This window comes from Sitophilus oryzae, unplaced genomic scaffold (genome assembly GCF_002938485.1).
Source record: "Sitophilus oryzae breed Bouriz unplaced genomic scaffold, Soryzae_2.0 scaffold_1389_pilon_pilon, whole genome shotgun sequence".
NCBI classification, from domain to species: domain Eukaryota; kingdom Metazoa; phylum Arthropoda; class Insecta; order Coleoptera; family Curculionidae; genus Sitophilus; species Sitophilus oryzae.
The window spans coordinates 1,344,294-1,361,279 of NW_022146047.1; the positions used below are offsets into that span (position 1 = coordinate 1,344,294).

General features: G+C 32.8%; 1 protein-coding gene across 1 annotated transcript in view; it reads right to left on the reverse strand.

Annotated features, from left to right (window-relative positions):
* Window positions 1–10,132: 10,132 nt before the first annotated feature.
* The window catches only part of LOC115875522 (ankyrin repeat domain-containing protein 33B-like), a 185,134-nt gene continuing 178,280 nt past the window's right edge, over window positions 10,133–16,986 (reverse strand). Inside the window, exon 9 of the mRNA XM_030891001.1 lies at window positions 10,133–10,770. Coding sequence (XP_030746861.1) covers window positions 10,367–10,770 — 404 coding nt within the window. The 3' untranslated portion in view covers window positions 10,133–10,366. The remainder of the gene's footprint in view (window positions 10,771–16,986) is intronic.

The window sequence follows — 16,986 nt, forward strand, 5'->3', positions numbered from 1 at the left end:
ATTAAATTTATAAAAGTAATATCGAAAAATAAAGAAAATTATAAATGGAAATTATTTTATTACAGAAAGTAATCCTTACAACTTAAAATGCTCTTAGTAATAAAAAATATAGGAAAACAGACAGAGTTTTATGATTATTTATTAGATTCCATCTTTTAGAATCCTCATATGGATTTTGGCAAAGAACTAGCATACGTATTTAATTAAATAGATTCCAAAATGAGTTTATTATGATGCTTAATATTTTCATACTAATTTATTGTAATATAATAGGCCCAGTTCTGTTACACTGGCCCCAAAATTTATGAAATAACTTAATTACTAGCCAGTTGTGGAAACAAATTGTTTGAGAATTTGTACGTTCGGCATCATTCGTGTGAAAATCGAAACTCCTTCGGCTCGATACGTTTGTGTTTTGTACGTACGTAAAGGCACGTAAAGATACGTATCACGTATCCGTAAACGCAAGTGAATTTCTCACTGCGCAAGCGTACATGTCAAACGATACGTTTACGTCTACGTCTTTGGCCGTGCTTTAACTGTCTATTTACTCGCTTCGTTTTTGAAAATTTGTCGAGTCATTGAGAAAATATGAAGGATTGAAATTTGAAAAGTTTATTTAAACATTTATCAGAGTAAATGATAAAGATAAATTCATTCGACCAATTCATTCGACCACCAACAAATTCATTCGACCAAAATCGACAAGTTTTTTCTTATTATTTCTAGATGTTTACGCATTTTTTCACTTGCCACAAGGTTAAACGATCAGGTGTGGTAGTTTTAGATAGCTGTTCTGTGACTTGTGCGTTGAACTTCTTCTCAATATCGTCAAACTGACCTACAATAGAATTTCCAAAAATGCCATCCCACACGTTCAATTTCTGAGGGTTTTGCGTGTACACCTCGTGAAAAACCTGTTGTTGGGTTGTCATCAGCCCAGTACCGACAGTTGTGCCGATTAACTACACCGTTCAAAAAGAAAGTACACTCATCCGAAAAACACACATTAAATAGGAAATTATTATCATTCGCCACTTGTTTCACTCATAGTTTCACAAAATTGCAAGCGACTATCAAAATCGTCTTCGTTGAGTTCTTGTACAAACTGAATTTTGTACGGGTGGAACATGTTTTTTTAATATCCTTTGGACACTTGTACGATTCACGCCGGTCTCATTGGCTAATTTTCTTGTACTCAGCGTACTATCCATGGCAATTTGGCCGAATACAAATACATCCATAGCTTTATTTACTACAGGCTCTGCCTCTTTTTATTCATAACGGAACCAGTTTCGCGAAATTTTGCTAGTAACTCGCGAACAATTTTGCCATAAAGGTGTTTGTCAGGATAGCGTACATTGAATATGTGCGCAACCCGATACATTCATTATTATTAAAATAAAGTTCGATTATTTCCACTTTTTCTGCAAGGGAGTATACCATAATTGTTAAGAAGTTTAACGATATCGAGAAGAAGTTCAACGCACAAGTCACAGAACAGCTATCTAGCAACTACCGCACCTGATCGTTCAACCTTGTGGCAAGTGAAAAAATGCGTAAATATCTAGAAATAATAAGAAAAAACAGCAAATTGGTCGAAGAAATTTATTCTTATTATTTACTCTGATAAATGTTTAAATAAACTTTTCAAATTTCAATCCTTCATATTTTCTCAATGACTCGACCGATTTTCAAAAGCGAAGCGGGAAAATATAGAGAATAGAAAGCTCTTTTCATTTCGACGCCACTTGACCCCCCTTCCCATTTGAAATAAGTTGGGGGATGATACCCCGGCTTAGAGGGTTGAAGATTTTACAATCATTTTTGGGGCAAAAGTTGCCCCCCCCACAAACAAAATTGACGTGTTTTTGAATTTTCTGAAAAAAAAAATTACTTTGGCCGTTATGCCTTGCGGAACGTTTTCGATGGGCCACCCTGTATTATCATATTGTGTTATGTTTTCCCATTCTTCTTTAAGGACCAAGCGAAGTTCATTTAATGAAGCTGGTACCGCTTCGCGACATCTAACCCTCCTGCTAAGCATTTCCCAAACGTCAAACATGATGGGCAGTTCACAGTCGTATATAGTTCACAATAACCACCAAAGCCGCCTTGTCATATTGAAAAATAACTTCAAAAAGAAATGATAATTGAAAAAATTGCAAATTGTTGTTGGCAAGTTCATTTCGTTCTTAAAAATTAACCAAGGCATGTATTGACAATATCCAAAAAATAAAATTCTCAGGAGACATGGTTCTCACCGTAAAATTATATTTTAAGGAAATTTACTCACTAAATTATTGCACGGGGTGTTTTAAAATTAGGGTAAAAAACAACCTCTCGATTTATCCTGTATAATACGCCGAATACTAAAATTCATAAAAAAACTGAGTTTACGAATTAAAGTTGATGTAATTATATACAGCTTGCTAAAAAATTCATGAAAATAAGGCTAAAAATAACAAAAATATAACACTTTTGTCCAAAAAAATGGGTTTTTTGCATCTGAGTGCATTTTCGATATAAATTTCGAATTTTGTATTTAATATATTTATTTACAGATGATTGAATTTATTAATTAATTATAAAGTCACCATTGCTTTATTTAACAAAAGTTCTAAATCATCTTCAGTGGTATCTTCATATTCAATATAACTGTCTTCTTCGTCATTCATATTTAGTTCAAAAATATAAAAATATTTATTGAAAATATTTTTAAATGGATGAATACCAAATCAAAGTTGAGGATCAGTAAATTAAAAACAGAAAATGATCAAAGAAATAAAAGAAAAACAATAATCAGCTGATACATAGTCTTAAAACGCAGGTCAGTTCATCTGATTCTTGCTTTTAAGCTTATTCATTCAGAACCTCCAATTAGTGAAATAAATTAGTGGTTTCAATGACACTTCATACTTTTAAGTTTACGATCATTCTCGATATAAATAGTAATTTACGATAAAATGGTATTTTATCGTCGACCGAAAAGATTAATTCTTTCCGGAGTGCTATATTCTTGTGTATAAAACAATATTTTTTTCCATAGCGAATTACGTTTTAAAAAATATTCAGAAATTATTATTTCAAGGAATTTATTACGAGTAGAAAAAATATTGTGCTGGTTTGGCGTTGGTTTCTATGTAATTTGACAAATAAATAAAGCTGTCTCTTTAGTTGTCAGTTTTGAGTCAATATTTTTTAATTCTTTTTCGTGTCGATTGCTAATTGGATTGAAGCCAGAAATGGCTCAAAACGAAATAAGTAAATTACCAACAGATATTCAGTCTGAGGCTGATATTCAGTCATATCCAAACTACTTCCATTTAAATCCCGAATAACTTATGAAAAGGAATACAAACATTTTCAAAAATGAAAGCAATTAAAAAACATGCGAGATGAAATAAAGTTTTTAACCTATCCTCGCTGTTAAAGTATCATTTAATCTACCCTTGTGGTTAAAGTACTATTTTATCTACTATTTTTGATAGATATAAGGCAATTTTAACAGATGCTATGGAAAATATCATTCAAATTTTGATTTCTAACCACAATTTCTGTTGGCGGAAGATAATCAAAGGCCAAAATGATATTTCTCGCAAATTTTGAAGTATAATTAGTGGAAAAGTCCAAAGTTTCATAACTTTTTCTACTAATTGAAAATGTCTACCACTAGTTTTAACATTCTGAATGCTTACATTGAAATTAAAGGAACAAACTTCTACGGTAATTAAAACCACCAATTTATTCCACTAATTGCGAGGTTCTGAATGAAGCTTTAGACTGGTACCGAAAAGAAAAAGCAATGAAAGCAAAAGTTATCTTTCGCTAAACGATTCTCTCCTTGAAGGAAACCATTTTCTCTACTGCGCATAAGGCTAACCGTACCAAGAACGGTTTTCTACTATATTGGACCAAATCTAATAATACAGTCTTGAAAAACACATGCATATTTAAATCCATCACACCTTAAAAATTTATAGATATTATTTTATCTTATTTCTTTGGTACAAATAACAATTTATTATCATTGATAAATTGACTTAGACTACAGCTATTCCGCTATAGAGTTCGCTATATCTAGAAAAATAATAGTCAGAATACAGTTATTCTTAAGATAAAGTCAGATAAATGTTGGCTATCAAAGAACGTTCATGTATAATGCGATAGAAAATATTGATATAAGAAAAGTCTGGATAATATAAAAAAGATGTAAGCTTATAGTATTGAAACGTGTCATTCGAAATGATTTATTGAGGCATACAAACAATCTACTTTGACAAATTCTTGATTATTTACTAAAAAAGAAATGCGTATCAGAGACAAGCAAATTATGCATATAATATGAAATTTAAATTAAATATTATTTATTTAATTTTAATATTAAATTTAGCTAGATATTTCGCTGCTAAAAACATATTTGTTACTTATTTAATTCCACTGCACCTTAAATATTTTTGCAGCTCTTAGTTACATATATGACAACATTTTGATCAGTCTGCGAGATATTTGGGTAAAACATTATTGTATATGAGTCTTTTCATTCGCCATTTTGTCCAGAAATATAAAAAATAAACTATTTTGATAAAGTTTTAAAAAATTGATATTTTTGTTTAATGGTATTTTTTTAAAAATTATTTTAATAGAATGAATGTTTTTAAAAAATATTGAAAAAAATATACTTACTGGATATAAATTTTTTATCCTGCACCTTTCCAGTGTCTGTTTTTGTGCAATCTTTTGTATTTTGCATGTTATATATATTCAATGCTAATTAAACTTTTAGTTACCTAATAGACGGCGCGATTTTTAAATTCATTATTGCCAAGTATGGACATATTCGGCGCCAAGCGCTATATTTAGTTTACATGAGTAAAGTTAATTAGTATAAATTAATAATAGCAATTGTTACTAATGACTAAACTATTTGTTAATTCTTAATAATAAATGTTTTATTTTATTATGGCAACTACGATATTTTAGCATAAATTAATTAAAAAAAAAGAGTGAAAATTGAATAATTCAGAATAAGTCTAATTATTAATAATAAATGTTTTATTTTATCATGGCAACTATGATATTTTAGCATAAATTAATTAAAAAAAGGGTAAAAATTGAATAATTCAGAATAAGTCCCAAACTATTAAAAATAGGTATATGGTATACCTTATAAAAGTTGAAAAATTTTGTAAAATCTATCAGTAAAAATGATAATATATAGGATGTGCCATTTAAAAAATTGACATTTTTATATTTTAAGTAGCTGAAATTCATAAATATATTTTGAACACCCTGTAGCATCTAACTAAAATATCTTTACATACGTCTTTTTCTATATCTTTATAAAATTCTCCTACCAAATTTTAGTTGTCTAACTTCAGAAACAATGGCATCACTGACAATGTTTTACATCAAAAACTATCAATTTTAGGTATATAATATTATACAGGGTGTCCCAGAAATAACTGCAGGTATTTTAATTGGTAGTATAGTTCAACCTCAGAAACACGCCTATGAGGTTTTTTTAGCGAAAAAAAATGTTTGAAAATTCGAAATTTTTTGGAATTTTTTTTAGTGTGTAGTTAAAAAACATAATTTCTTGATAATATGGCAACATAGGTATTAGACTAAATTTACAAGAAAGAAATTTAGGTATATAATATTATACAGGGTGTCCCAGAAATAAGTGCAAGTATTTTAATTGGTAGTATAGTTCAACCTCAGAAACACGCCTATAAGGTTTTTTTCGCGAAAAAAAATGTTTGAAAATTCGAAATTTTTTGGATTTTTTTTTAGTTTGTAGTTAAAAAACATAATTTCTTGATAATATGGCAAAGTATTTGATTAAATTTACAAGAAAGAAAATCCAGAAAAGATCCAGCGGTTCTCAAAATTTTAGCAAAAAATCATGTTTTTTGGAAATTTTCAAAGTAAAATAACTCCGTTATTTTGGACTTATTTGAAAAACGATAAAGAGAAAATATGTTCCTTTTATCGAGATCTACCACCCCTTAAAATACTTACACTTATATCTGGGACACCCTGTATATCTATATTTGGTCGTATTTCTGACACCCTGTATATAAAAAATTACAGAATTTTATGCAGAATTTAAAAATAGGATAAAAATGGGGTGTTGTATTTAAAAAAAAACATGTGTTATATTTGCCTCACTTTTTTGAAGCACCCTGTATACTCTGTAATCATTTTAAAATGTGTATCTTAACCTTTTCTAACATTTTTTTTGTAAACCTTGAAACTGAAATAAATGAAATAATGGACTTCAGGACTTACTCAATCGTTGACTCACCCTGTACATATTTTTGAACAAAATCTTTGTTTTTTTATAATAAAACTATATGACAAAACACAACTGCTCATGCTAAAATTCTATCTTTTACACAAAAATAGAATAATAAAATCTGAAGCATTGGATTGGGATGGTACATCCATTTTTTAGCAGCGAAACTCTTTTAAAAATACCAATATTTTAATAACCATACTGAAGTATTGTAGAATCTTTTTAAGCAAATCTTTAAATTGGTCAAAGTACAAAAATAATTAACCCCTCCTCCTCCATCTACACATCTACTCCAAATTGTCTCAATTTCGTAACGTCTAACAAACCGTAAACATTTAAAAAGTTAACTAATACTAAATGCAGTCTCATCTGAAAAGGGCACAGTACCCTAAAATCTAACCTTTCAAAATATTCCCTATTTATAGAAAAATTTCTAGACTCTAGACAAATAAAATTATACAAATAAATAAATAAATAACACTGGTTTGCATAAGAATCATCTCTGACACCATTCTTGCCGATTCTTATGTAAAATAAACTACTAAATCCCCAAATGCGACCCCCCCCCCCCCCATTACCCTCCGTTTTTGGGGGGACCCTCCTCTTTTCGATAGTTTACTGAAATGAAAAGGATTATTTTGGTCCCTACATTGTTATTTCTAGAGGTATAAGTGTTCTGAAAACATTAATTTTTGTAGAAATTCGGTGGACTTTTTTTGAGTGTAGTAGCGTTGAAATTTTAATCAAATCAGTAAACGTGATACATTTTTGTCGGTTTTTCTATTGCAGTTTTTTTACTTATATTTGACATATTTCAGCTTTCATCCGTAGGAGGTAATAAACTTTAGTATTGTGCTTTATAATACAGGGTTTATCGAATGATTTTTTTACTCTAACTTTAAAACACCCAGTGCAATCATTTCGTCAGCCAATTTTCCTAAAACATTATTTTCTGGTTAGAACCACGTCTCCTGAGCATCTTGTTTTTTGAATCATGTCAATACAGGCCTTGCTACCAACAATTTGCATTTTTTTCATTTATCAATACTTTTTAATGTTATTTTTTAATATGATGAGGTGCCTTTGGTTACTATTGTCGTAAAGTCATAGTAACAACACAGTCCAGGTTTTAGTAGTTTTAATAAACTCTAATAACGATAACAGAACTAAAGAAATTAAAGAAAACATCAGTATAATCGCAAACACACAAGTATAAAAACAGAAAAAAAAACTTAAAAAACGCAAAAAAACTCGGTGTTGCCTCCCCTGCCTTCCTACTATAACTTCCCATTCTTCTTTAAGGACCAAACGAAGTTTATTTAATAAAGTTGGCGCCGCTTTGCGACCTCTAAACCTTCGTACCAAGCATTTCCCAAACATGTTCTATAGGGTTCAGATCTGTCGAACATGCTGGACAGTTCATAGCAGTATATAGTCTACAATAATCACCATAGCCACCTCGTCATATTGAAAAATAACTTCAAAAAGAAATAATAATTGAAAAAATTACAAATTGTTGGTGGCAAGTTCATTTCGCTCTCAAAAATTACTCAAAATACGTATTGACATGATCCAAAAAACAAAATGTTCATTAGATATGGTTCTGGAAAAAAATAATAATGTTTTAGGAAAATTCGCTCACAAAATTATTGCACAGAGTGTTTTAAAGTTAGGGTAAAAAACAACCCTTCGATTAATCCTGTATAATAAGTTAAATACTAAAATTAATAATAAAAACTGAGTTTATGAATTAATGTTGAATACTGCTGGTTTTTGGGGACAAGAGAGTTGTACCTTGAGGTATAAATGACAAGATGCACCAGATAATAGTAGATATCTTTTTATTCAGTAGTATTGTTGATTGGAGAAATAAGAAGATGCCTAACCTTATGGGCAATTTCGTGGCACAAAACCTGTCCGAGATGTAGCTGGCGTTAACGTCAGTCTGTCCGAAATTTAGTTTAGCTAGTTTAACTTTGCGCCGCTACGCGCTGATAGTCGTTTACAGCACAGCGGATAAAGAATCATATACATATAACTAAAATATACTCAGCCTAACCTTCAAAAAGTGAAGCCCAAACAGTGAAAGAGAAATATGGAGTTCTGCATAAGTCTATTTCACCCGGATATTCATTTAACTGCGCATGCCTTACCTGAAGAGGTTTTCATTGGTCGGTGTTTTAAAAAAAAAGTGGTTGACTGACAGTTTGTTTATATTTTTATTATTTATAACACACTATCATTGAGTTAGAAAAATATCAATAAATAGTTGGAAACAATAAACTAAACAAAATCACTCTTTTACGCGTTTGGATTATTTTTTATTTTACAAATAAAAAATAATCCAAACAGAACTAAAACAACAATTAATCGGAGTTGGGCGCAATCGCAGTTCAATTGATATCCGGGCAAAATAGACTTAAGGAGGACGTGCACTGCATCGGATCGGACCGACCAGCAAAAGCGACTGCGACCATCGTACATATAGACGGCGCCGGCGCGGCGTCTACTAAAACATTTCGGCCTGTAGAGGCCAGATTCCTACCTCTACCTATCTAAGATAGTCGAGTCACCGCCTTCGCCGTTTCTCGCCGGACTGGGACCTTAGACTCGTACCGATTAAGTGCGCGTACACCTTTATGCAGTATTAATACGGAGCTGGGTTATGTTGTCTTTCTCTTACGGCACAGAAACTGCACACGGGGTTAAATAGGGAACCCTGAGTATATTTTAGTTATATGTATATGTAAAGAATACTGTATTCCAAACGGGAACCAACTGAAAGCGGAACTGAAGAATCTGGAAGACTCCATCCGTAACTTGGAATGGGTGTCCTCCAACGGTCTAAGACACTGGAAAAAGTTCCTTAGAACTTATGACCGAGAAAAATCAAAGGTTTTCCTTGATTTAAGTAAAAACAATCTTCGGATTGTCACGGGGTTTCTAACAGGACACTGTCTCCTCAACGAACACCTCAGTAAACTGAAACTGAGAAACAACGGCGAATGCAGATTTTGTGGGGAAAATGGGGAAACACCAGAACACCTTATCACTGTGTGCGCCGAGACGACGACCATTCGTGCCATGAACCTTGGTACGTCTGATGTCGAGGATGGAGATCTGGCCTCTGTGGAGCCGTCTCAGATACTGGCTTTTCTTAAAGCCCTGAGACTGTATGATGAGTTATAACTCGTTAAAACTCAAGAAAGGGGAACACACAATAGATCTATAAGGTCGCGGTGATTAACTCCCCTCCTAAACATTCTACATTCTACAAAGAATACTGTACCGTAGTTCTGTTTTCAGTCGACAGAGTCAGTAGTTGCCAGAACTACCGATTAATCCTTAGATTGATGGATTTTGGGTATAGTACGTTAATAATACGGATTTTCTATCCTTAAACAATTTAATATAATATTAAATGATTAAACAAAAAACGACGTCAGAGTTACTTTGGAAATATAGATCGCTGTTATTTCATAAGTAAAATATTATGGTAAATGTCAATAATCGTCATTTAAAAGCCAACTAAACGACTTTTTTTTTCGATCATACGACATATTCAGTACGTATAAAAGAATTATTATTTTTATTGTTTATTCTATGTTTGACACGAATAAATTTTCAATACATAAACGCGGATTTTTCATCGCAAAATATTTTCGTCAAACTTATTACAGATATTACACATCTTAATATGGCAACACTGTCGCTTTCAGTTCCACACCGTCTTCGATATGCCTTCGCTGGTCGAATTAGAGAAAATAAGTGTTTTATGCGTTGGCCGCAGAACGATTGGTGTCTCCACCGTACAAAACTTGAGACGTAAGGGGAAATCAAATAAGCCTTGTCACGAATTCGCCCATTAGGTTGCGGATCTTCCCAATTCTTTCAATCAACTATATTATTTACAGCTGAAATAATTCCTTTCATCCTCCAAATTAAATGCATGGATTCAGGACGTCATTTTACATAAGAATCAACATGAATGGTGCCAGATCTCGAGAAAAAAAATCATTATGCAGACCAGTATAATTAGTAGCATCTACACAGGTAGCACTCATGCTATTTCTTCTTTTTGCTGCGGCACGGTTTGATCGCTTCATTTTTCCCGTTGACCACGACTCCGTTGCCCGGTTGGGCCGCGTTCTCCTTGTTGTTCGAGCCCGCGATTTTATCGTCGGGGTTGGACTTGGTGGTGGGTTGCGAGTCGGGATTTTCCGCGTTTTCCAGGTTGCAGTTGGGGTAGTCGCCGTTGTTGTTAACGAGGGTGATCTGGAGGCGGGGTACCGTCAGGGGGCGGATGAGGGACTTGATGACGGGCGGCACCGAACCGCTGCTGGGAAGAACGGGGCTGCTGGCGCAGAGAGCGGCCGAGGTGAGCTGCGTGACGAGGCGGGCGCTGGAAAAAGTGTCGGACGATGGGCCGGAAGACGTGCGAAAAACTTTCTTCAGTTTGGATTTTAGGCCTGGAAAGTAAAGAAAATATATTAAATCATGGTACCTATGTTAATTTAGATCATGGGTGGCCAACTTTTTCAGCAGTAGAGCCACATATCAGAAGCAGGTAATATTTGCTGCCGGACCACAAAACTTTTTTTATTAATTGAAACAAACATAGCGTGTGTATTATAGTGTTGCTAATTTTATTCTAGAGAAACTTATAAATAAAAGCCAAACATATTTATCTAATAACTATATAATTTAAATAATTTCAGTTTAGAAGGAAGTCTGATTTTGTGTGGCAGAACTAATTGCTTCAATATTAATTTCGACTGAGGTTGTTACCACGCGTAAACAGTTTTCTAAATGAATAACAGTGATTCGGGTTCTCACTTGAGATTTAATATGCTTCCAAAAAAACCTATATGGGTATTTCGCCACTGCAAGAAAATCTACAAAATAAAGTACTTATTTTTTGTAAACACTTCTGCGTTAATCCCAAACGGAAACTACTTATCAGAAGTTAGGTTTAAAGATATACAAATTTGCCTAACGAATAAAAATGCTTAACGTTTCGGAAAGTTTATCTCTTTCCGTCGTCGGAAGCAAAAAAAAACTATTTAAAATATTTAAATTCAACTATTCGAGAACACTTTAGTTTTTTAAAACAGACACGTCTACAAAAACCGTTGACGTTTTGTTAAAATGACATTATATCCAAGTTAAACTTCAAAATTAACACAATTACTACCTGATAACAATTACTTAATAATGTAAAACCAAAAAGCCCCAAACTTTCTGTATGATTATTTTTATTTTTTACGTATGTTATGTTTATTTATGTTATGTTCTTTAAAATCAAAAAAGCGATTGCCATACATTATAGTAAACGCCACGAATGTTTGGCAGTGATTCTTCGCTTGATGAAGTTAGAATCGATACGCGCGCTCTCGTTTTTACATTAAAAACGTAAATTTTTACCGCAGACGTAGGTTTTTAAAGACCCGGTCTAATCATTTGCCTGCGCTCCTCCTACTTATTCTAAAATGTTAGCGTGATTGACAATTACGATACTATATCGCGTTTCTTTGATTGATTCGTTTTTTTGCGTCAGTCCATTGGTGTGCTTGCAGTGCGACCAATGGGGCATTCCATTTTATATTTATAACCAAATATATGTTTTGACAAGACTTTGACAGTTAAAACAACAAATTACAACAGATTATATATTGATTATTATATGACTTGAAACACCACGGCACTGGAATTTAGTTTTATGTGACCTTGAACAGATTAGTTCACATGGTAGCGACGGATGAATCACTCCCAAACATTCGTAGCGTTTACTATACTAACATTTACAGATGCATGAGCAATACAGTTATTTTTATTAGATTGTATTAAAAAAGCCTCTTTAATTTTTATTTTAGATGCTATCGCTTCTCTCATTATAATTTTGGCGTTATTAAATTTTATTCTGTGCCCTGTGTCCCATGAATGCTGACAAATCTTAGATTTGTGAAAATCTCCCTTTCTTAAATAATCTTTATGTTCTTTAATTCGAACATTTAAGGGTCTAGATGTTTCACCAATGTAAAATTTATCGCATTTACCATGTGAATGCCACGCGAATGTGATGAAATTACTTTTTGTTAAAACTTATCCTAATTTTTAAAAGTCAATAAAACGTGCACACACAGACAACATATATACACATACATCATAGAATTTTAACTACTTTTAGGTAGCCCGATGGACGGCTATTCCAGCACTGCTATATTTAACTAGCTATATTTAGACATTTCAAATAGTTTTTTATTTTGCTTCTGTTGATGGGTAGAATTATACCCCCCGAAACTTTAAGCATTTTAGGCTCATTAGGCAAATTTGTTTTATGAGTAAAATAGCTGCAAAAAACAAAACTAATAGATGTTGTAATAAATTGACAAGTCTGAAGTGGCAATGGATCGGACATGTGGCAAGACAGGATCCAGACCGATGGCCCCAAAAGTCATTCTATGGAGACCTAGGAAAACAAAAAGAAGTGTGGACCGACCAAAAAAGAGATGGGCCGATGACGTCAGAACAGTGGCAGGAAGAAAATGGATAAGATTGGCTAGAGATCGCAAAGCATGGAAAAACCTAGAAGAGGCCTATATCCAACATTGGAGGGAACCAGGTTGAGAAAGAAGAAGAAGAAGCGGAGCATAATAATAATAGATATTCTTCTTTTAGTCTAAATACACATAAACGGTGCATATAAGTGACACGCCAATACTTAAAAATATATATGTTTCAGTCATTTTTGCTGGATTTTAAATTAGCTACGACTGTGGTTGTAGCTAAACAAGAAATTTAAGTATGTACTTATATTGTATCTATTATTAATAGAAAGCTTTGTGAAATATAAAATCTAATAAAAAAACCCAGATAAAACCCTTTATTAATTTGGATAAGAACGACTCAGCATTTTTTGTATTATTGAGCTGTTATTCCACGCACGTTATTATTAATTCATTCATTATGGTGTTTGGATCGATACTTGAGTTAACAATTTTATCAGATTTACTTTATTACTACCGTTCGTAATTTTTGGTAGCAGCTGTTCGAAAATGATATTTTATCTTCCTAATGGGATTATATTATTATTTTCGCATCATTATTCTCTAAGCTGAAGTACACTTATTACGTTAGTGCAGTAATTACCATTTTTTAGAATTATATTTTGTTGAAAATAACTAGCTATATAAGTGTTTTTGTTCTTATTAAAACCATTCCTTAATAGTGGCTGGTGTTCGTTGGAAGCTGTTAATGCATTTTTTTAATTTATAAATTTTACAGAAACCAGAAATTATACGAAAAAGTCAATAAGATGAGGAACTACAAAATCATTCTTTCAAGCAATCAATTCTATTACTGACATACATTTATTACTCACAAATAATTTCATTCTTAAAAGAGATTTGCAGGCTGTTTCAATTCGAAAGGTAATCTATTTATTTGGGTATAGTTCTTTCTGTGATATAGTGTCCAAAATATTTAATTTGGATAATTCTCTCAATTAGCAGTTAGTATAAAAAGCAACGGGATACGGTTGGAGATAATTAATATCATCATCATCATCATTTAGCTTATTGCGTTCACTGCTGAACAAAAGCCTCCCTAAACTCTAGCCATTTCTTTCTTATCTACAGGGTGTTTCAAAAAATATCTTGTGGGGAGATCAAGTGCCATATCTTGTGGGGAGGTTCCTCACGTAAAAAAATATTTATTTTTCATATCAACATAGGTCCGATTCGAATTAAAAATGTTCATATAAACATGGGCATGGAAATGCATAGTTTTAGAGCTACAGGATGTTAAAACATTTTAAAATTAGTTTTTTTCTAATTATCTTAAATACCATTATTTTTTTATTTGAAATTGCTATAGGTTAGACTAATAGTAATAATAACTAATGGTAATAATATTTAGTAATAAATTAGGTAAAATATATAATTTATTAATTTTATTTTAATTTTAATTTTATTAATTGTGATTAATAAAAGTGCGTTTATCTCATCAAGGAGCCCGAATTCGACAAAATATTAAGAGATAACTTTTAATTGGCATTTTTTTAAATTTTTTGACTTACACAATTTTGATATCAAACAATAAAAAACATGTTTTTTTTGGAAAAATATCCCAGTGATAACTCTTATGCACATCCCTAATGAAGTTATCGACATCTTTTTAGCATTAAAAAAATGTGGCGTTTATAGTAACTTTTACCCCCACAATTTTATTCGAAACGCTAAAAGTACTTCGAAAAAAATTATAATAAATCGAAAGATTATTAAGACTTTAACACCCTGTAGCTACGAAACAAAGCAGAATCGCACCTATGTTGATATCTTTGAATAAGAAGACTAAGGAAGGAGCATAATGCTATCCATGTATTCATGCATGGTGGGCGGAAAAAGCACTCTAGGGTGGGGATCCTTGACAGTCCTGTTTGACGATTCATTTGACACATTTGAATTTGATTTGAAATTTTATGGATTTGTCAGTCTTTACGGAGCTTATTTTATGTTATTTATTATTTATTCTACTACTGAGAGTTGTATAAAGGTAGTAAATCTAGATGGAAGTTGTGGCAGAACTTAAATTAACAGTGACACTATCGCGATTTATCGAAAAAGACTCTAAAATAGTTGGTTGTGTAGCGTGCGGTAGATCTCGGCAAAAATCGAGTGAAATAATGGAACAACTTTTCGCTAGTAAGTGACTATATAATATACGTACGTGTAGTAAACCGATCATTTATGAAATTCACTTAAATTAACTAATTATATATTTTTTCTTGCATTTTTGCTTTTATTTACTACTTGTCAAAGATTAGATGTCAAAGAATTTAGATACGTCAATTTGATTTACCAGATTTAGCTGCTTCAGTAGCGTATCGGATGTTTGTGTTAATAAATAATTATTATAACTTATCTATTTTTATTAGAATTATATATTTTTGTAACAATTTTAATAACTACCAACGTTTATTCACAACGTCAAATAAAACAACATATTATTGAGTCTACCCCACGTCTACTCTACATCATAGTTTCACATTTTTTAAATAAAATTAGAACTGCACTGATAAACCGGAATTTAAGTCCGCCATATTTGAGGCCCATCGCGGTGGACCTAAGATTTTTGATATGCTCCTTCCTTAGTCTTCTTATTCAAAGGTTGATATGAAAATTAAATCATATTTTCTCGTGAGGAACTGCCTGTAGTAGGAACCGTGCTGTAAGACTTCCAAGAGTGCCATGATTTTCAGGCGGAAATAACGACAATAAATTATTGTATGGAAGAAATAGTAGAGCAGAAAAGAACATATTTTTCAGTTGTCATCTTCACAGTAGAGGTGGGAATTCTAGTTCCTTGGGAGGAACTAGTTCCTTAGTTCTAGTTCCTCCAGAGGAATAGTTCTTTGAACTAGGTCTTTAGTTCACAAGAGTTCCCGACTAACATTGACATCCCCCTTGCTTGCTAATGCGTTTCGTTGTCAGTCAGAACTATTCACAGTATGATCTGTATAATTTTTATAATGTACGGAGATATAACGAGACGTGTAATTGTGTATGTTAAAAACATATAGGTAAGTTTTATAGCTGATAAAAAAATTAAAAAAAAAACTCAAATCAGAATTTAAAAAACTATATCACAAATCAGTTGGAGCAAATATTATAAAAATTTTACGAAAAATTGCATTTTTCCTTACTTCAAGCTTTTTGTTTTTGTCTACAAATTCAGAATATCTACTTCGTTTTATAAGATATTTCTTAATTTTAGGGACCTAAAGTGAAACATTCCCATAAAATATTTAAAAAACAAACTAAAAATCAAAAACAGTATTCACGACAATTTTCTGTGGTAATTACGCCGCGCCGGCTGCGGCAATAGACAAGGCCGAATCCGTCGTCGTCGCCTTGAATTATATCTCGGATCTGCCGACTGAATAGATTCCCGTGAACTAGTCTTTTAATAGTTCCTCTATGTCCGGATCCGATAACATACGGCTCGCACTCCCCACGCCTGCCTAGCATCAATTGCGCTGGCTGATCCATAAGTAAACTAGTCTTTTATTTAGTTCCTCTAGTTCCTTTAGGTCCGGATCCGATAACATACGGCATAAGGCTGGCACTCCCTACGCCTGCTTAGCATCGATCGCGCTGCGCTGGCCCGATCCGTTCGTACGTAAACTAGTCTTTTATTTAGTTTAGCTCCTCTAGGTCCGGATCCGATAACGTACGTCTGGCACTCCCCACTCCTGCCTATCATCGGGCTAGGCGCGTTAGCCGATCCGTCGCCGTCGCATGTTATTCTATATAGGACACAGTCTCGATCCCGGAATAGGTCCTGAGGAACTAGTCCTTTGAGAAACCAGGAACTAGTTCCTTTCATTCCAGGGTCGGAATAGTTCATTGGAACTAGTTCGTTCACGAACTACACACCTCTACTTCACAGCAGCCTTGATTATATACTGGTTAATTCTAGACTTAGCTGAAAAGTGTGGGTACTAGTTATAGGGCCTGAACCCATCTGCGGTACTGTAAAAGCTAGTACCAAAATTACCGGAAATCAGTGGTTTAGTTAAGTCTCTAGAATAATGAAAAAATTCGTTGAGACAGAGGCAGTAAACACTAAGCTGCAACTTATGAAAAAGCTGAGAAGCAAAAACAGGAAAACTGGCAATATTATAG